The following is a 22,433-nucleotide window of genomic DNA, read 5'->3' as shown; positions in this document are numbered from 1 at the left end:
AATTGTTCACTATTTTTTGCATAAACTATTTTTAGCATTTTGCATAAAGAGAGTAAGTAGAAAAATAAATATATTCAAAATAAGGTTAACTACTATCCCAAGCTGGAAGAGTACTCCAGATAGTGATCTTCATATAATTAAGTTCTCCAATCTGTGCGGCTACTTCTTGGATGCCTTTGGGAAATAAACTAATTTGAATTCCAGAAGTAATGATTAATTTGTTGATAAACCATGCTTCTAGCATTTTTGATAACCATAAGGTATCACAAATTACTAGATCTTCTATCTCTGTATTGATAAGTAATCCCAGATAGGGATTGTATCTGTCTTTTGTTCCTTCATAAACTCTGTCTGCTTCTCCAAAACTTTCATACCGTATAGCTTTATGAGATAGCCATATGTTGTCTGTCATGTCTTCTGTTCTGATAAATGCTGTAGAGACTAATACTTTGAAAATGTACATCCATCTACCATAAGAACTTGTTATGGCTTTATGTGTTAGTATATTTTGTGGGATTTCAGGGGGTAAGGTTCTAATAGCAAGTCTTGTTTTTTATAAATCTTAGGGTGGAGCTTTGAAAAGCTTGTTCCCATAAGATAGCTTTTAGGAGACTATGATTCTGTCTTTGTGGAGCTTGAATCTCCAACCTCCTTGTTAGGGAGTTGACAACCAGATACTGCAATAAATAAACTGGTGTTAACAAGATGTAATTTCAAAACCTTTCTGTCAATGTTTTTTTGTAAAATCCTTTTAAAATGTTTTATAAGAAAATCATCTTTAAAATTTAAAGCATATATAATAAAACAAACTTTTTTCTGTACACCTTTGTGCTCTTGCTGAGTAGTGGTATAAGAGTAGCCATGATGATTAGGGTAACTAGAATTCAAAAACTTTACAAATTCTACCATGATTCTATCTATGTGATAGTGAACAATTTATGAGTGAACAGAGAATAATTTATACAGAAAAGAGAGAGAACAATTTTTTTAAATAATGCTGAACAGAAATAATTTTATGCAGAATGCTAGAAACAGTTTATGCAGAAAACAGTGAACAATTTTTATGAGAAAAGAATGAATAGTTTTAATTATTGCAGAAAACAAATTTTATGAATGTAGTAAGCAGATTTGAATATACAGTATACATGATATGCAGAGAGCAAATTTTATTAATGTAGAAATAGATTTTATCAATGCAGAAAAATAGATTCGATTATTGTGAAATTCAAACATGAAAAGGCATTCAGATTGACATTTAAATTTAGAAAACACGATTTCACTTGGTGTTTTATGAGAAAATAGTGAACAATTTTTTAATTAGTGAACAGAGAATAATTTTTATGAGAAAATAATGAACAATTTTAATTAATGTATAAATTAATTCATATTTTGAAATTAAAATCTCTATATTTTACCATGCTTCTATTTAAATAAATAAAAACATAAAAAAGCTACTTGTTGTTATGTTTATGTTTATTTGTTGATTACCCAAAAAAAAAAAAAAAGTTATAACGGACTCAAGTTCCTTACAAAGTACTCAAGCCTGGTGAGCTCGAGTACCATAGAAATAAACATAAACAAATTTTTTTTATTATATAATAGGTACTCGAGCCTGGTATACTCGAGTACTGTGTTGCATGGAACTCGAGTTCACTAAGCTCGAGTACCACATTATTTTTTTTAATCACATAAATTCCAGCTCAGCAGTGCCACGATGGCGGAACTGATGAGGAACTTGAGTTTCATAAACTCGAGTTTTTGATACTCGAGTTCCAGAAAAGTGGTATTTCCCTATTTATTTTCGAAACAGTGTTTTTTTGCTACAAATTTCTGAAAATTGTGGTATTTGGCCATTTTGGCCGTTATTTTTGTCTATTAAACAGCTCTATTTTCTTCCTTCAATTTTTTTTCTATTTTGGAGAGAAAATTTTATGGGCTCTACCATTTATTTTTCTTCCTTCCCACTCAACCAAACACACTAAAAACAGTTATTTATTTTATTTTATTTTTTTTTCTTTCCAAAGTTTTCATTCACTTTAATTCACCTTAAAAAACACATTCTTAAAAAGAAAAAAAGAAAAAAGAAAAAGGAAAAAAATAAAATAAAATAAAAAGAAAAGAAAGAGTGAATGACAATTAAAAATCGTAAGAGAGAGAGACGACGTCGTTGCACTTTTCGCATTAAACTCTTCCCTGGTGCTCTTCTTCCCAGTTCCCAGTTCCCAGTTCCCAGAAATCAAAGTTTTTCTTCATTGCTAGTTGATCCCACTCCATTTCTCTGCTCTGCTCCATGTAAGTTCTTCTTCTTCTTCTTCCCTTTTTTTTTTTTTTTTTTTTTTTTTTTTTTGTCTTTGTATATATTACATAATATTTTTTTATGACACATTGATATAATTAAAGCTGTTTTTGATTGTTGTTAGGTTAATATTACCTACTCATTCCAAAACAAAAACCAAGATTCATAACTCAAATTATTATTATTGTTATTATTAGATTAGATATGATGTCTTTGAAAGTATGTGTCCCATGAATTTGATGTACCTCGTTAGTTGTATTCTGATGTTGTTTTCTTGTAACTGTTTTTTTTCTCATTATTTCAGATTAATGCTCTGAACTGGACTGCGCTTTAGTAATTATGTACCCACTTTTTTTTTTAATTTTAATTTTTTTTATTGCTTAAAATCTCAGTTTGAAAATATGCTTTACAAGTCAGTGGTGAAGAACTTGTGGTGTGGTTTTTGTGTTGTAAATGTATAATATGATTGACAGACTCTCCTAAAAATTGGTTCTTTTATATTTTGAGGCTGACTGTCATTATTGGAATTTCGTAATTGATATCCAAATGGACAGCAAAATGGGCGAAAATCTGCGTATTCCTGATGAAGAAATAAAAGGCACCATGGATAGGAGGGTGGATGTATATATATGGGATATGGATGAGACCCTTATACTGCTCAAGTCTTTGTTGAATGGGACATACGCCGAGGCTTTCAATGGTTTGAAGGATGTGCAGAAGGGTGTCGAAATTGGGAAGATGTGGGAGAAGCACATTCTTGATTTGTGTGATGGTTGTTTCTTCTATGAACAAGTATGTTTTCCTTTCTCTTGTATATTTATTCCCTGCATTGAGATTTTTTGATTTTTTTCTTTAAATTTATGGTACAAATCTTATGTGAGTTGTTTTATGGCTCCAAAGTTATATTGTTGAGTTCCCTGATTAAGAAAAGAGTTAGGTTTGTTGAGTTTGGTTTGATGATGCAGATTGAAAACTACAATAAGCCTTTTCTTGGTGCCTTGAGCGAATATGATGATGGGAAGGACCTTTCTGATTATGATTTTGGCCAAGATGGGCTTGGTCTTCCATCTGACGATGACAACAAAAGAAAGCTAGCATACATGCACAGGGTCATAGCCCAAAAGTATGAAAAGGTGTAATAACATCAGACTGTCTGCTGCATAATTGGTGTTGATCATTTTAACTGACATGATACTGCTAAAATAGAATAAGAAAAAGAAAGTTGAGATTACTTGCTTTTCTAATTATTTATTCACTATAAGGCCTCTTCCCTCTTTATCATTTCATGTAAATTGTGCTCATGTTACCCTCTTTGACTAGTATGTTGAGGATCCATAACTAATCCTAAAATTATTGGACTAAGTCTTGGTTGTGACTGACAAGTAATTGATTAAGAAAAAATAATTATGAGGTTTAAGTTTAAGATGATGATGCTGATATATTGTTGTTGTTTATCTCTGCACATATATATTTTTTATAAGTATTTATGCTTACAAATATATTCCTTTCACATGATTCATCAAGGTTTGTTTCTTCTGAACCCAAGGCCTTTGAACTTGAATTGCTTCTTTTGCCTGTCTGTGTCTTTTATGTTTCTGAGAGTTCATTTATGTGTTTCGCTATAGATATAGGCTAAGCTAGCCAGCGTATATACCATACAAAAAGGTTTAGTAGATAAATTTAGGAAGGATTTTCTTGTTGTATATGTTTTGTTGAAGATATCAGCTTCATAGGTGAACCTAAGATAGATTAATTAGTAGTAAAACCTATTGAATTGTATTTGTGATGTGTGTATTTTGTTAAAGTTATGGATTAACATAGCTGGCATACCTAGGAAATATTTAGTGGAAATATTTGGGAAAGGTTTTCTTGGTGCATGTGTTTTGCTGAAGATATAAATTTAATAGATAAAACTAAGATAGTGATTAGTTAGAACATTTGCGCAAGGCTTTAGAGAATCTAAAAGTGTTTTGAGTTCATTTGTGTGACTATTTCTGCTTAGTTATAGACTGAAGATATGATATTCCTAGATAAAACTAAGGTTGCGTAATTATTATTTAGAACTTTTAAGGAGGGATTAATAATATTAAAGTTTTAAGATGAATGGCATTGAATTGTTTTTGAACTTAGTAAAGTAGGAGTAGAAAGGAGGGATAGTGAAACTGATGATATTTATGGAGAGTTTTGAAGTGGATTCTATGAATGAATGGGGAATTAGTTCATGGATTTTGTAAGATTACAATACCTCCTAGTTGGAAAGGTTATTTAAACATAAGGCCAGCATAAAATTAAATATTAGACTATTAAGTAGTTTGGGAATGAGATGAATCTAACATATTGTCGGATGTTTTGATAAATGAGTGGTAAAGAATGGGGATTTTGATATCCGATCGTTTTACAATAAGTTGAGAAGTCCCTTGCCCATTATTTTCCCTTGGAAATGTGTTTGGAAGGTTAAGGTTCCTCGGCGTGTTTCCTTTTTTGTGTGGACTGCTGTATGGGATAGGATCCTTACAGGTGACAATTTGAGAGGTAGAGGGTTGGATTTTGTTGACTGGTGCATCATGTGCCGATGCAATGGGGAGACGGTGGACCATATGTTTCTTCATTGTGGCAAGGCTTATCGGTTGTGGAGTTTGGTATTAAGATCTTTGGGGATCTCTTGGGTCTTGCCAAGATCGGTTGCGGATACTCTTTTTGGGTGGTGGAATTGGCCTGGAAAGCATTTGTCTAGTATCTGGAATTTAGCTCCATTGTGCTTAATGTGGTGCCTTTGGAGGGAGTGAAATAGGAGGACTTTTGAGGACATGGATAGCTCGGATGACCAGCTATTGACTTCTTTTAGTGGCTCTATGTTTGACTGGTCTAGGGCTTGGAGACTCACCTCTAGTGATTCTCTCCCTATGTTCCTTAGCTCGCTCCTGTATAATTAGTATCTTTTCTTTTATTTTTTCCTTCTCTCTCTTTTCCCTTTGTATTTTTTTCTCTGCCCTATGCTTTTTTATGCATAAAGTAGTGTTCTTGAATATATACCATTATTACTTATCCCAAAAAAAAAGGAAGTAATAAATACAAATCCACAGATAACTGGCAAACAATATTTAGCAGCAGGTTGGTAAGAAACCGTTGTGTAGGATGCTTTGGTTATGCAACAAAACCATTGACTCCACCAGGAAAGTCAAAATTTGATTCACGTTGGAGGCTCTACCAGATTGAAAGGATGTCAAATAAAGATACATCAGATATATTCCTAAGGCTTGAAAAATAGACAATATGGAATCACAAATTGGAGCAATTTCTTTGTAAAGATACATCTTCATATTCATACTTGGTATTATAAGCACATTATCACCAATGTTATTTAAGTCCATCCCACTTTTCTGTAATTCATGGCATCTAAAATGTAAGATATTGCGATGGATCCATTCATAATAAAGTGACTAAATTTCACTCTGTTTGTCAACCTATGGCAACCGTCATCTTTTTTATGAGCTTGGGGTTGACTGTGAACAAATATTTGACACTAGGCACAAACACAAGCATTACCGATAATAGAGCTCGATAATTTTCTCTTTGTGGTTTGTTAGACTTCCTAACATGGAGTTATGCGAAGATGCATATAAGCATTATTGATGATAAGCCATCTTTTTAGTGTAATGTTTCAGTACATATGTTAATGCATACTGCTGAGAATGCTGAGGCATTTCCCGGTCTTAAGCTCCCTCTAACTGTCCTATTGATTTGATTCTCAATAGTTTGGTCACTAGGAATGATATACATATTGAGCATTCACCTGTTTCATGTTCTCTATATATTAAAAAAATAGTCAGAATTCTGCCTAAATAAACATTGCCTCACCTTGGTGAACAAGATAGAGTTTTTTACTTTCCTCATCTTGCAATATTGCTTAAATTGATTACTTATCAAAAAAAAGATATTGCTTAAATTGATTATTATCCCCATTGTCTATATCAATTCCTCTGAGACAGTGATAATATGTTGAAGTTCATTGAATTTTAACTCAAATTATTAACTAGGATTGCTTTGAACTTTATTCTAAGTCAAATTTTATTAAGCATAAAAGGTTGGAACTGACATACAGTACTTCATGGAATAGACAAGCTTTTATAATATTGATTCAGTTATTATTACTAATTTTTCTTGAAGAGCTAATTTACATTCTACAAGTAATCTTAGCCACAGTATGACCTTGTAGAGAAACTCAAATCTCTCTCTCTCTCTCTCTCTCTCATTTCAGGGTTTGCATAACCTTTTTGATCAAGAGACAATGAAACTCTGGAATGAATTGTATGATATCACTGATAATTATACAGATGGATGGCTCTCATCAGGTATGCTACTAGTCAGCGTGCAGCTGCAGAGAATTTAATCAATTCTGTAGATGGTTCCACTGTTTGGTTTAGTGCTTCATTGCTTCCTTCTTCTTGTTGATATCTATCAAATATTTGGCCTTTTGTTTTATCCTTCTTTTTTCACAACTAGGAAAAATTGATTTGATTTGATTATAAGGGGTAGCAATCTGCATACATAGTAACATATCATTACTATATAACCTTCACATAATGTAAACCAGGGGCTTGTATCTACTAGAAGTTTTTCGATTCACTGATTAGTAACCCTTTTATTAAAAGAAAAGCGGGGAATAACTTAAGTGTATGGGACTTCATAATCTGAAGTTTAAAAAACCAAAAGTCCTAGAAAAAGAATAAGGAGATGCTGCCTAAAGCATACCCTTCCCCCCCCCCCCCCCCCCCCCCCCTCTTCTCCTCCCCCAATTTTTTTTTGATAGGTAATAAAAACTTTATTGATAAGAAAAGTACAATGAGTTTACGATAGTAAACTCATTGCAAAAGAAGGGATACAAACAGATCAAAGGGAAAAACCAACAAAATTAATGAAATCAAGCAAAGTATAATGCGTAAAACCCCCAATACGAGACTACTCAAACAAAGTTCTAGTTAGTAAAAACTTCAATAGGTCCACAATTCTTTCAGTGTTCTCAAATGTTCAGGCATTGTGTTCCTTCCAAGTTAACCACATAAGACATGCTGGTACCATATTCCAAACATTGGAAGAATGAATGCCCAACCAATTTCACTATGTAGAAAGTAGAGAGATTACTGTCTTTGACATCACTCACTGAACCCTAAACAAGTAGAAGACTTCACTCCACAAGGTATGGACAAACTCGCAATGTAGTAATAAATGATCCACAGTTTCCTCCTCACACTGACATAGGCAACACCAATTAACAAAAGGCAAGTTCTTCTTAACAAGGTTATCTATTGTGAGAATCCCACCCCTAGCAGCTGTCCATAAGAAAAAAGACACCCTTCTAGGAACCTTAACACTCCAAATGCATTGCCAAGGGAAAAAAACCGATGGAGCTTTCAATAATGATTTATAAAAAGAACGCACATCAAAGACACCACTACGGTTCAATTGCCAAACCATGACATCATCAACCCCCATAGGTATTTTGGATGAGATATGCGCAAAGAAAGCATAAAACCTTGCCATCTCCCAATCCTGAAACTCATGGCAAAAGAGTAAGTTCTAGCTTCTATCACCCCCATCAGGTGCAATGTCAACCATATTAGAAATCCTAGATTCTTTATCCACAACGCAAGCAAACAATTCCGGATATAATTCTTTTAAAGTAGGACTACTCTAACGATCATGCCAGAACCGAATACAAGAACCCTTTCCCGCCACATACAACACGACCAAAGAAACTCTCCACCCCCTTCCTAATGTTTTTCCACATTCCATAGTCATGCGTTCCCCTAACAACTCTAGTGCACCAGCCACCACTACCTTCCCCATATTTGGAGGCTATGACCTGACGCCATAAGTGTGTGGCCTCCTTTTTTTGATAGGTAATCAGAAAACTATTATTAATGAGAAAAAAAGGAAAAGTACAAGTTGTTCATGATGACGAACAAGAAGTAAAAAATGAATAAACAGCACAACAAAAAGAGAAATTAGGAAACTAAGCTAAGGGACAACATAAACTTAGAGAGAAGAATAATCAGTAAACCCCAACAACGAGACCACTCCAAAAGACTACGTTGGCATAAGACCTTTAACTCATCCAATGTCTTCTCATTATCCTCCAAGGAACGACAATTTCGTTCCAACCACACAATCCACATTAAGCACCCTGGAACCAAATTCCAAATGTTCGAATTATATTTCCTAAGCCACTGATGCCAACAAGATAACAAACCCGCCACTGGACTCAGCATAATCTATTGAATACTAAAAGCCTGAAGCATAAAAATCCATAGGGAATGAGTAACAGGACAATGAAGAAGAAGGTGGTCTACTGACTCCCCATCACAACAACACATACAACACCAAGTAGCCAACGGGCGACCCCTAAGCATTAGATTATTCAAAGTAAGGATCGGACCATGTGCAGCTGTCCACAAAAAGAACGACACTTGCCTAGGAATCTTTGGTTTTCAAACACATTTCCAAGGAAACAAAGAATTTGAAGCACCCCAAATTTGCATGTTAATAAGACCGGATGTCAAACTTACCATCCCCTTTTAGCCGCCAACCAAGAGTATCACTCCTATCACCCTGAGGAATACAAGTTTGGATAAGCCGGAGTAGAGAATAAGATGCAGCTAGCTCCCAATCTTCAAAAGCTCTAAAAAACCTTAAATCACATACTCTAACAGTACCCTCTTCTAGAATCCACAAAACCTCAGAGATACAAGCATCCTTGACTGCTGAACACACATAGAGCTCAAGATAGAGTTCTTTTAGAGTATTATCCCCAATCCACCTATCATGCCAAAAGCGGATACGAGTGCCTTAACCCACTACAAAAGACAAATGCTTAGTGAAGCTTTTCCACCCTCCATTAAAGCTTCTCCATAATCCACACCCATAAGTCCTCCTGCACACTTTAGTACATCACCCCCCTTGACCCTCACCATATTTTATGGAGATAACTCGTCGCCAAAACTGGGAAACTTCATGACCATATCTCCACAACCATTTTCCTAATAAAACTTGGTTAAGAGACACCACACTTCTTATACCCAAACCACCCATCTTGACGGGTAAACACACCTTTTCCCAAGCCACTAAAGGATATTTGAAACTCCCCTCAGAATACCCCCAAAGAAAGTTCCTCTAAATACTTTCTAATCTATCAGCCACAGATTTAAGAATAGTAAAAAAAGATAAAAAGTACGTTGGGAGGCTTGAGAGAGTACTCTTTAGTAACATGAGCCTACCACCCTTAGATAAATAAAGACGCTGCCAACCAGAGGTCCAGATAGCTTCTTCTTCAAAATAGAATTCCAAATCGAAATTGTCTTAAAAGAAGTCCCCAACAGCATCCCCAAATATTTCATAGGAAAACTGCCCACTCTACATTGAAGAATATTAGCCAATGCATCTAGATTATTCACCTCCCCAACAGGGATGATCTCACTTTTCCCAACATTGACCTTCAAACTCGTAAAGGCCTAAAAACAAGACAACACCAACCTTATGGACAGTAGCTGTTCCCTAGAGGCATCACAAAATAAGATAGTGTCATCAACAAATAAAAGATGGGAGATACGCACACCAACAGAGTTCACAGAGCCTACATGAAAACCCTGAATAATATTACACTCCTCTGTCTTCTTCAAAAGTCTACTCAAAGCGAAGATAATGGATACCCTTGTCTCAACCGACGAGAACTACCAAAAAAACTTCAAGGGAACCATTTACTAGGACCGAAAAACGGACAGAAGTAACACAAGCTTTAATCCACCCCTTCCATTTCAACCCAAAACCCATCCGGCCCAACAAATAAAACAAGGCCTTCCAGTTCACATGGGCATATGCTTTTTTAATATCAAGCTTGCAAACCACACCTAGTAATCTACTCTTCAACCTGCTATCCAGGCATTCATTTGCAATAGCACTGATTCCAGAATCTGTCTACCCCCAATAAACGAATTTTGAGACTCAGAGATAAGATTATCCAAAACCGCCCTCAACCTATTAGACAACACCTTGGATAGCAACTTGTACGCACTACCCACCAAACTAATGGGGCAAAAGTCCTTAATGTTAACAGCATTACATTTCTTGGGAATTAAAGTGAGAAACGAAGCATTCATAGACCGTTCAAACACAAAGTGGCGATGAAAGTAATCAAAGAAATCCATGACATCCTTTTCCACAACACTCCAACATTTGTGGAAAAAAGCCATGGTGAAACCATCAGGACTAAAGGCTTTATCACCCTCCATCTCCCTTAAAACCTGGATGACTTCCTCCTTCAAGAATTCCTTCTCTAAGGACAACCTCTCTTCCTCTTCAATGCAAGCAAAATTTAACCCATCCATAGTAGGACGCCTCGCCTCATTTTCCTCATACAACCCCTGGAAGAAGAGAACTAACTGAGAGCGCACATCAGCCTCATCCTTATAAATAACACCCTCCACCTCTATCCTCTTAATCAAATTAGCATTTCTGTGAGAATTTGCTAATCTATGAAAGAAACGAGTATTATTATCTCCCTCCTTCACAAACAAAGCACGAGACTTTTGTCTCCAGGAAATTTCCTCAAGAGAAGCCAAATGCTCTATGTCTCCTTTGAGCTGAATGCGACGAATCTGATCCTCATTTGATAGACCCACCGACTCCTCTCTAGCATCTAAACCCATAAGATCAGTCAGCAAAATCTTCTTTCTAAAAGCCAAATCACCAAACACCTCCCTGTTCCCTCATAGACCAAAAGGGACAAAGGTTCAAATCATACTAGCTTTATGCTAACTAAACAGTAAACAACGCTTTCCTACAATGTCACAACTTTTGAGCATTACGAGGGAGTACAAGCAGCCATATATCTCTTGGAACTGAATTGTGCAATAGAACTTACAGAAGATGACCAACTGTTCTTACAACTAATTTTGGACTACATGGCCAAGATCTTTCTTAGATCAATTGTGCAAACAAAGAAGGCAACTTTTGGAAGGGCCTTCATATGCCAATTATTCTTCCATGGGAGTATTAGAGCTCTTAATTAGAATATCAAACTTAGCGGTTATCTCTTCTTGTAAAGTTCAACACATTCTGTCTTCTCCTACTCTACTAAACTCATATGAATACAAAAATCAAATTGACAATCAACATAATCAACATTGATTCCATTATTGGAATCCCAATATGTTTGTATAGGAAACTATAGAGGCATCCTTATCCATGAAAATTGGGGATAAGGAAACATTTTTTTAGAGCAGCCTTCTGCACCCTCTGCAATTTGTGTCTTTAGTGTGTGTAAGAACTATCTAGTTTGCCTCTATATTTACATGAAAATAGCAAAAGATGGTGGCAAGGGGAAAAAAAGGAAAAAGAAAAGGGAACTACCTGAATAGTAAACAAAATTGTGCCAACTAGCTCAAATGGCACTTCCGATTCCCTCAATAATGGGTTGGAGGATAAGGTTATGGGTTCAAACCCCACTAGGTGTGTGTAATTTACCAATAATTAAAAAAAAAAAAATAGTAGACGAACTGTGATAAGATGTTACAATTTAGAAAAAAATATCACTAACAATTTTTTGATTGAAAAGGCCTAATAATTAACTATTTAAATATCTTCTTCTTCTAGTACTTTTATTTTATTTTATTTAAATATAAGGACTTTTTATACTTATTCAATTTTAGCCACAGTTTTCTATTAACTAAAATAAAACAGCATATGGAATACAGTACAACCTCAAATACTGTTCATGGGAAGTGGGCTTTTCTTGGTCAATTTTTTGTAATACTAGAATTGAGAAAATGTGCTAAGGGCCTTATAGCTCAACTGACATCTCTTGGTGTTTCTAATGGAAACATCCTAATTACAGATGCCCCCTCGCCATAACTATTGAATTATCAAAAAGAACTCAGAAAATGTTTTCCTGTCTCTCTCTCTCTCTCTCTCTCTCTCACGCTAAGAGAAGGAAAATTTAAAAGACAAGGATACCAAGGGGAAGCTATTAACTTTTTAGAATGAGAAAGAAAAGTACAATGGTAGGTACAGGTGCAACTTGGGGAACTTAGCTTAACCCACTCAAGCACAGCTCTGAAGTCCGAACTTTGAGCAAGCTAAGGTTGGGATTTTTCAATTTTGTGGTGGGCTCGTGTTGAAATCTCAACCCAAATTAAATTTGGGCTGGGCTTTGAATAAATTTCTTACGACCCAGAACTGACCCCTAACCCAAACCCATAACCCACCAACCCAAAATCAGAGAATATATATTATTTATAATAACAGTTAATTAGATGTTGATTTCTCATTGGCTGTCATTAGTTAGTAAATGTATATAGTTTTGACTTTGTTTCATCCATAAGTTAAATGTCTTTTGGTAATTTAACTTTCCTCTTCTGTCATATATTAGTTTTATATGTCCTTCATGTTTATAATATCCTTATAGTAAGTTTTTTTTTTTTTTTTGAAGTATATCAATCTTTTTTTGATAAGTTTTAAGGTATATCAATCTTAATTATTTATCTTTGTAGTCCTTTGGTAATTGTTAAACCTCTCTCCCCTCTCATCCTTCTCCTCCTTCATTCTTCTCTGGATCCTCACACTAGCAAAAACGATTTCTCTCTCTCTCTCTCTCATGTACACAGCAACAAATCACTGTCTCTCTTCTAAACCCCTTAAACGCATCTTTCTCCCTCTCATCCTCCTCCTCTGTTTTTCTCCATTTTGCTTGTTTCCCTTTCTGCTAATTTCAGTTTTCAACAACATACTCTTTGGCATTAGTGACTGGGAACTTCCAATTGTGAAGCACTGCATTAAATGATTCTTATGTCCTGACAAAATTTGAGGAATTAAAAAACAAATTCCAGATTATGGTGGTGTCCTTAAATGAACAAAACAAAAATTGATGCATCTGTGAAACTATAATGGCATTGATTTCTTACTTATACGCAAAAAGCATATGGCAATCAACTAAAAGAAAACTGTGAAATGAATTACATTACAAAATGAACACTAATTTACAGAATATAGGCCATCCATCAAGGTAATGTGATGGGCCTAAATCAAACTAAAGTATCTTAGCATATGACAAGCTTTACGCTGGAAAAATACTGCTCACTTGGTCAACCTCCTTTTACACGCTTAAGCATCTGTCCTCCAGAGTATAAGAAGCCCATCAGGTAAAGGCTGAAATCGCTTTTGAAGGGGTTTTAAAGAGAGAGAGAGAGAGATTGTTTTTGCTGGTCTGAGGATCCAGAAAAGAGCGAAGGAGAAGGAGAAGGAGGAGGATGAGAGAGAAAAAGAGAGAGGAGAGAGGCGTTGACGGGTTTTGGAGAGAGAGAGAAATTAATGTTAGTTTAACATCAGTCTCTCTTAAAAATGGTCATGTGCGTTGCACGTGTTTCTCTTATTTTTTGACATCTGCCCCTGTATGCAGCAACTACTGTACCCTTGTGTGCAGGAAATCCTTGCCCATATATATATGAAATTTTTTTGTAGGTAATAACTTGAATTAAATGGGTTCAAAAGGGTGTGCCACCTTAGTGCACTGCAGGCATAAGTGAAAATAATGAAAGAATACTAACATCAAAAGTTTCACAACAAAATCCTGCATAGAAGAAGTAAAGCAATTAGTAGCAGCTATCCATTCATATAATGTTCTAAGAAATAAGAAATTTATGTCTTGCACTGGATGTTCACATCCTTCAAACATAGTATAAGTCAGTATGAACGATAAACCAAACTCTTTTCTTATGGAATCTCACCATCTAGCTTAAAAAATGGGCCTTGAAATTGGCTGACTGTGGAAACCAATACATGGAGGTTCTCTAGTTTCTAGACATAATAGTACCTCCAATGAAGATGAAGATGATGACCAATCCTACGAATAACCTGGATAAGTTAGTTTCCTCTAGAAGAGAGACAATACCCCTATAATAATATTAAAAACACCTACTTCATTTCCTATATATGGCAAGCAGCTCAGCCAAAGAAATTAAAGTGGACTCTATCCATGTGGTTCCTGCATGCACCTGTACCCCATGCAATCCATAATTTCTCAAGGGCTAGTTATCAAGAGTAACTTTGAAGGTCAAAGGTGGGAGATTTCACAAGAACTGAAATGCTGTAGGATAGAGCCAAGAAGGGTGTGCTAGATGTTCAATTTCTCAATATATCACCAAGGCCTATACCCAAATGTTAATAACAAGCTCAAACTTTTGAGACATTAGGACACTGTTGTAGTGTGTCACCCTAGAGAATGAATGTCTGTAAAGGCTCTGTTCCTTGCTTCCCAGATGCTTCAATGGCATTGAGGATTGGAGTTCTTCATAACAGATTCTTCCTAGCCTACCAAAACTAGGGAAGATAAATCCTGAAAGATGATATTCTGGACAAAAAAATGAGGAAGAGATGAATCTGCACTTCATTTTGGTGGTCTGTATGTTGGACTAATATTAGGGGATGGGACCCTGTACTTTCCTCCCTTTTGTAGCATGCCACAAGTGGCGATTTTAGGGTGCTACAGCCTTGGTAGGAGCCTCAACTTTAGAAGCAAATTGGAAATCTGACTCTTGTACTGGTTAAAGCTTAGTTTGCTCAGTAGGGTGGTGATGTGGGAAGCACAAAGTCAGTTTTGTTTTATTTAATTTGAGGAGTCAATTGGATTTTATTTGAGGTCTATTTAGTTAATTAGGGTATTAGTATCTTACTTAATTCCCGAGAGTCAAGGTTATTTTTGTAATTCAATAATTGGGCTTTTCTAAGAATTACGTTCAACCATTTAAGTCATAGTAGTCTATATAAGCAAACTAGTGTACTCCAATGGAGATAGTTTATAGTTTACTCAAGTAATAGAATTATTTTGAAGTTTTTCCCTAAGTAGCTTGGTGTTGTTTCCTAGGTTTTGTCTCCTCTTGCTTGGTGCTGATTGTGAACTAGTCTAGGTGCTGATTCTTAGGTTATTTTTATTTTTCTGTTCTTCAATTTTTTGTGTTTCATCCATTTTGGTTGTCCTATGTTAGGGTGATAATATACGGGTGAAGGATTTTATAAATTTAGGATTCAGAAAATTTTGGAGTTAAAGATTCTTCCACTAGGAATGATATCTAAATGTTGACAACTAGACATCATTTCTATTGGATGATGTTAGAGGCCTTGTTTGCTTCCAATTCATTTGGTGGTGTTGTTGCTACGATAAGGCTTCATGAAGTCCCATATTTTGCTTTCTTTGTTGGAGCTGATTGTCAGAGTGAAGCTCTTTTATCAAAACTATAATATCAAATATGGTAGGATGGGATAAGATCCTTGGCGTGTCTCCTTCTTTGTGTGGACTGCTGTAAGGGATAAGATCCTTACAGGTGACAATATGAGGTGTAGAGGGATGAATTTTGTTGACTGGTGCATTATGTGCCGTTGTAATGGGGAGACGGTAAATCATTTGCTATTTCATTGTGGTAAGGCTTATTGGTTGTGGAGTTTGTTCTTTAGATTGTTTGGGATTTCTTGGGTCTTGCCAAGATCAGTTGCGGATATGCTATTTGGCTGGTGGAATTGACTTGGAAAGCATTCGTCTAGCATTTGGAATCTAGCTCCGTTGTGCTTAATGTGGAGTCTTTGGAGGGAGCGAAATAGGAAAACGTTCGAGGACATGAAAAGTGCGGATGACCAGTTATTAGCTTCTTTCAATGGCTATCTGTTTGACTGGTCTAGGGCTTGGGAACTCACCTCTAGTGATTCTATCCCCATGTTCCTTAGCTCTCTTCTTTGTAATTAGTTTCTTTTCCTTCTCTTTTCCTCTCTTGTGTTTCTTTTCTCTTTGTAATTTTCTCTCCGCTTTATGTTTTTTTGCATAAGGTAGTGTTTTTGAATATAAATCTTTATTACTTATCAAAAAAAAAAAAATGGTAGGATGGAAAAGAAAGGTTTGGATATTGGATTGGTGTTATAGGTTGCTATAGAATTGTGGTCTATGGTTTTGGGTTTATTTGGAGTAAGTTGGGTCATGCCACAGTTTGTTGTGGGCTCCTAGCCTGCTGGCAAGGCAGGCTTGGTCGTCATTGAAATGGTCATGTATGGTTAATTGTTTCCCATTGTTTAATGTGGTGTCTTTAGAGTGAAAGAAATAGTAGGTGTTTTGAAGATAATGAGAGATCCATACCAGACCTCAAATTAGTTTTCTTTAGAACTTTATTGGATTAGTTGTTTGCTTTGCGAAACCAATCATTCTCTTCTTTTCTTGATTTTCTTGATTGTTGTAATTTTGTTCTTGATTGTTGACCCCTGTACACTCCTGTGTACTAGAGTGTCCTTTTTTTATATCAATAAAACTTATTACTTATTTAAAAAAAAGAGTTTAACTAACTGACAAGGGAATTAAATGGAAAAAAGGGGTGCCATCTCACCTTTAACCAACAAAAATTGAAGAGAATATTTCCGTCTTACTTACCCCAAACTACCTTGTCCTGGTGGCTATAGTGTGGTATAAAGTAAGCTACGGATTTCTTCAGCTGAAAAGCTTTATTCTGTTAAATAACATTTCTGATCCAGACATTACAAATTTTACAACAGCAGGCTGCATTCCACTCAAGAGAAATTTTTCTTAACATACTTTTTCTGGAACTTTTCTTGTAATCGTACCCAATGCACAAAGCTCCCACTTTTTGTGGGGTCTAGGAGATTTTCTTGCAATGGTTTTTAATTGATGAGAGGGCTGATTTTTATGAGCATGATCCTACCTCCTAGAGAGTATAGTTATATTTCCTAGATGGAAACTAATTTCTAACTTCACCACCTATTCCCTGTTCTCATTACTAGGGTACTTGAGAACCCGTTTACCATTTTTACTTGTAACACTGATAGGCAATATTTAGAATCTTCTAAAATTGATCTCCAGAATTATACAAAATTTTTCCATGTGTAAATAAGATATCCTCCGCCATACTACATGAGAAAAGGGTTGTACATAACAAATTCCAACTTCTAAGTGGAGGGCTGATTTTTATGAGCATGATAATACCTCCTAGAGAGTATAGTTATATTTCATAAAAGGAAACTAATTTCTAACTTCACCACCTGTTCCCTGTCCTCATTAACTAGGGTACTTGGAACCTGTCACTGTTTTTGCTTATAATGCTGATAGGCAAGATTTAGAATCTTCTGAAATTGATCTCACAAGGGTTGTTTCCAGGAATTATACAACATTTTTCTATGTGTAGGGAAATATGATCATTTGCCATACTGCAAGAGAAAAGGGTTGTATCATAACAAATTCCAACCTCTAAATGCAAAACAGGGTCCCTTTTCATGCCCTTCAAATTCAATAAACTATAGAGAAATCAACCTGCTTGGTTTAACGAAGAGTCCCTTTCTGCAACTGAAGCAAATATATATATATATATAGAGAGAGAGAGAGAGAGAGAGAGAGAGAGAGAGAGAGAGATAGGACTTCTTTGTTAGTACCTTTAGATGCATTCAGCCATCACCTATCCTTGCATTATTTTTGGCATTTTTGCCATAACTCTTCAAAAATTTGCACCATCAAATTCATCCTACATTTAGGAAGAGAGATGATGCAGAAGGGATATACTGAAATAATTTTGGCTACACTCCCTGCATCAAGAGGTCTCCTCTCTGTAATTTATTCAAGAAAGGCCTAATTAGCTGAAATGTAAACTAAAAATTTATTCTGACTGCTACCCCCTCTTGATAGAACTTGTTGAAGAGGAGAAGGGCATCAATAATTTGTCTAAATTGGCAAATAAATGTTTGAGAAAACATGGTTGAGACCCCAAATTACGGCTTATATCAATTTTAAGCTAAATACTAAGTTTAGCGCAATTGTTAATTTAATTAGCCAATTGATATATGCATGGATACACAAATACAATAGCAAATCCCAAAACAATCACAAGTATCCAAAACACCTTGAACCGGGTGAAAACTCTCCAGTGGCTCTAGCACCAACCAATATCACTTGTAAGAATAGTTGCAATACATCACATTTACAAACACTTCAAGCTAGCCAAATGAAAATGTATTCGAGCTCCCCACTCCTACTCGCACCCGATTGCTCTAATCCTTTCTCCTCACTAGCTACCAGTTCCGCAAGTTGAGCCTCCGGGAAATTCATACGCTCCATGGACAGAGCAAAAAGTGGAGTCTTAGTCAAAGCAAGCCACCCCATTCTATTACCATACATAATTGGGAGGCAAGACCAAGTCTCCTTGGCCACTCCAAGGCCTCTTGAAGCTTTAGGGATTGCTCCAATGATTCCCAGCACCAAGCTTTGACCAAGATCACTCAAGGTATCTATGTGTATAAGGCTTGGGTCTCCTCTCTTAGGATTCAACAATTTGAGAGGGTGAAGGTAGAGACTACAATGAGTTTTCTTCTAAGGAAAATGGGTAGCTTTCTCACTCTTCAATCTGAGAATTGGGTGTGTAAAATCGTGGGTTTTAGAAAGATATATGAGAGGGTTACTTGGATGGGTACTACAGGAAAGTGTGTAATTGAATTCTCAGGTCCTGGCAATCTTGCTCGACCAAAAGTCAGTTGAGTGTCGAGTGAGACACACTGCCAACTGATTTCAAAAACTGCAACTCACCTGAGATCTCAACTGAAATCTCCAACTTGCCCGACCAAGATTGTTGATGCAGAAACTCCATTTCCAGCATTTGGCCGCTCATCTCAGATACAATATTGCCCACAAATGTACTATTACATAGAAGTTTAATTTGAATGAAAATACATCAAAATTGGCACAGAATATGCCAACACTAAAATCCTAACAATGTTCTTGTTAAAAGTGTCTACGATGGGAAATAGTGGTTTCAACTCGTCTCCTTTTAACTTATAAAAAAAAGGGAAATAGTGGTTTCAAGAACCATTAATTTATCAGCGTGTTAGCACTTTTGGCAGTAACCTCATAGTGTTTGCTAATTAAACTAACAGGTCCATGGGAAGAGGTTCCCTAATACTGAGATTGAGGGCAAGGAAGATGGAGCTTGTATTCTTTTAGTGTTGTTTCTACCATCATATCATGCCAATCTGCTTCATAATCAAAACAGGCATGCATCTCAATCTTGTACTTTGGCAAGACATTTCATCCCTGCTGTTATGCAAATGGTCATTATTCATTGGAATAAGTATATTGCTTGGCTTCCCTTTGCCTTTGTGTTGATTGATTTTTGATTTTGTGTTCTATCCTGCCTGATAATCCTAAGTAATAACTTGTCTTGTTGTGGTGTCTGAAATATATTGTATTTGTGCTTCTCTCACAAGTCTAGCTACTATTGCATGATTGGTTTTACTTATGTTGCTCATCCTCATATTGATGTAGCTCGAGATTTCTTGGAGCAGTGTTCAAGTGGGAAGACAGAAACAACTTCAACTGCCTCTGCTGATGGGATGGTTGACTCTACTGATTCAACGTATCAGCATGTTAATGTTCTGGTGACTTCTGGATCACTGATACCCAGCCTTGTGAAATGTTTGCTCTTTCGACTTGACAATCTGATAACACATGAAAATGGTAAACCATTCTTTTCTTCATTTCATGTTTAACTTAAATATTTATAATACCATTGTTCGACTTAAGCTTTGTTTTCTGACTCATAGGTATCTGAACTGCCATTATCTGTTTTTACTTAAATGGCTTATCATTGTATTGCCTCTTCCTGTACAATGTTATGCTCTGTTGCCTGTTTAAAGTGTAAGCTTCAGTTGAATTTACAATTTGTCCAAAAAAAAAAGTAAGCTTCAGTTGAAATTTCCTTGATAGATGGCATAGTGTTTTCAGACCATTTTATAGGTCATTTCTTGTCAAAACAACGAAGGTGGTGATATTGACAATCAATTTTATATTTTGAGTGAGCTTATGTTGTTGACTGAATTCTAGTTTATTCCTGTTTTTGTTACATAAAAAGGTCGTACCTAGTGTACAAGGTTCTAGCTTTTGTGGGATTTGGGAAAGGTGGTTGGTAGGTAGCCTTACTCTCAATTTGGTGAGGCTAATTCTTGGGTTGGACTTGAATCTGTGACATATTGCTTGGGTAGAGGGCACTTGCCAGCGCACCAAGTTCTGGCCTATTTGTTTTCTCACACACATGTTTAGGATCAAGTTGTACCTAGTGTAACGTTTTGGTAATGTTACACTACTTTATAACTTTAAATTGGAATAATATTTTGGAAATCCCATTAATAGATTACATGCTATATTTGTTCTTGATGCGTATTGTGAATTTCATGTCACTCGGATATTGTTTACTATCCTATTCATTGATATAATTTTAAACTACTGAAAATTTAAAATATTAACATTTTATAGATGAGATAGGTATTAGTCTTTAATCATCTTGATATTTTTAAGTATGGAGGGTATAAAGGTGATAATGTAATCTAATGAAGGATTTATAAAGAACTTATTTAATACAAATTTACTAAGTGGTGCAATATTAGGAAGAGGTACACTAGGCGTAACTCAAACCTAACTCATATATATACTTCCTTTTCTATGAGAGTCATTCTAATTCCCGTCTGGAATTAAATCAATACTTATTCATGCTAAAGACAGCCCGGTAGGTAAGCGTACCGCCACTTTAAGCCAAGGGGTGCAAATAGCCAGGCTTAGTCGATAAATCTCATGCCAAAGGTTATGCCTATACATGGACGGACTTCTCTGCTCAGCCAGCTTTCATCATACATTTCTAGGAAGCTTGTCAGCCAAACACAAAGCATGACAGAATTTCTACTTATCCAAGAGCATAATACGTGGTTTGCAGGTTTAGACCATTTCCTTGGTGTGGATGGCATTAGAATATGACCTTTGACTTAATCATAAACATTAGTGTTGTCTAATGCAGAAGACCTTTTTTAGTAGCAGGATTTTTCTAGAAACCTGCTGAAACATGAGTTGCAAGAGCATGAACTCATGTTTCCTGCCATTTGATGTGTTTACATGGTTCAGTTGTTTCCTGCCAGTTGATGCATCAGTTCCAGTTGTTTCTCTTGGCCTATGTTAATATCGCAATTTATAAAACTTGATTATGCACTTATCCTGCCCCCAAAAAAAAAGCAAAAGGAACTTGATTATGCATTTATAATTTTTCCTTTTTCTATTTTTTTATTATTATGGATCTTTGGTAAGGCTACCTGCCACAACCTCTCTCAAACCCTGCAAAAGTGGGAGTTTTGTGCATTGGGTACAACTTTTAAAATATATGCATCTTTAACTTTTAAAATATATGCATCTTTAACTTTTATATAAGCTTAAGTTGTAATGGTTAATGATAGTTCTGCAATTTCTTCAGTTTACAGCTCATGGGAAGAAGGGAAAATCCAATGTTTTCAATGGATCAAGGAGCGTTTCAGCAGTTCAAATGTTCGTTTTTGTGTAATTGGGGATGGATGGGAAGAATGTGAAGCTGCAAAAACCATGAGATGGCCATTTGTTAAGATTGATCTGCGACCAGGCAGCTCTCACAGGTTTCCAGGCCTCACATTGAGAACAGTAGGTTATTATTTCTCTGTTGTATATGGTAGTCCAGGTGCTGAAAATGACAAAGATTAAGTCTCTCTCATCATCTGCACTTTATATTTTTTGCTTCCCTGGGATTTTTATCTGTACATAGAAACAAAGAAATATCAGTGGATGTCGATGTTTTTAAACAGAAGTATGAGTCAATCAATTTTGATGACTGTTACTACATTAATTATGGTCCACATAAACCAAGTATTTTCCCTGAAGATATCTATGTCATCCAACTAGATTTTTTTTTTTTTGGAATAGCATTTGTAGATTCTATTATTTTTGTATATGTAACAAGTAACATCAAATAATTATTGTTAAATTTCTAATCCTTTTATTTTGCATTAACTGCAAGTGCTCTATCTATCTCTATCTATCTTGTACACGTATATTTTATTTGAGAAAAAAGAAAGGAAAGTGATGACTTTCTTTTATGCTTACCATGAGCTTTTTCCTGAAGTAGTACACGTTTTATGCATATATATGGAGCATAACAGACCTACATGTTATTTCTCCAGAACATGCAGATCAAAATTAATGAAATTGATCGTGCTTCATAGTTATTAGAATAGCCAATGCTATGCATGGCCCACATTTGAA

At 35.7% G+C, this 22,433-nt stretch overlaps 1 protein-coding gene across 2 annotated transcripts; it reads left to right on the top strand.

The window, feature by feature from the left end:
- Positions 1-2,155: 2,155 nt before the first annotated feature.
- LOC142612733 (protein phosphatase EYA) lies at positions 2,156-22,181 on the top strand. 2 transcript variants are annotated; one of them, XM_075784874.1, is made up of 6 exons: positions 2,156-2,292; positions 2,851-3,088; positions 3,262-3,429; positions 6,555-6,648; positions 19,647-19,838; positions 21,616-22,181. In XM_075784874.1, exons 2-6 carry the CDS (start codon positions 2,855-2,857, stop codon positions 21,873-21,875), a joined length of 948 nt encoding a protein of 315 aa, XP_075640989.1. In that variant the 5' UTR covers positions 2,156-2,292; positions 2,851-2,854; the 3' UTR covers positions 21,876-22,181. The 2 variants fall into 2 exon arrangements, with proteins under 2 accessions (XP_075640989.1, XP_075640990.1); XM_075784875.1 differs by lacking the exon at positions 3,262-3,429.
- The last annotated feature ends 252 nt before the right edge of the window (positions 22,182-22,433 follow it).

This window comes from Castanea sativa, chromosome 10 (genome assembly GCF_040712315.1).
Source record: "Castanea sativa cultivar Marrone di Chiusa Pesio chromosome 10, ASM4071231v1".
Lineage (NCBI taxonomy): Eukaryota > Viridiplantae > Streptophyta > Magnoliopsida > Fagales > Fagaceae > Castanea > Castanea sativa.
This window is presented reverse-complemented; position numbering and strand designations above follow the sequence as displayed.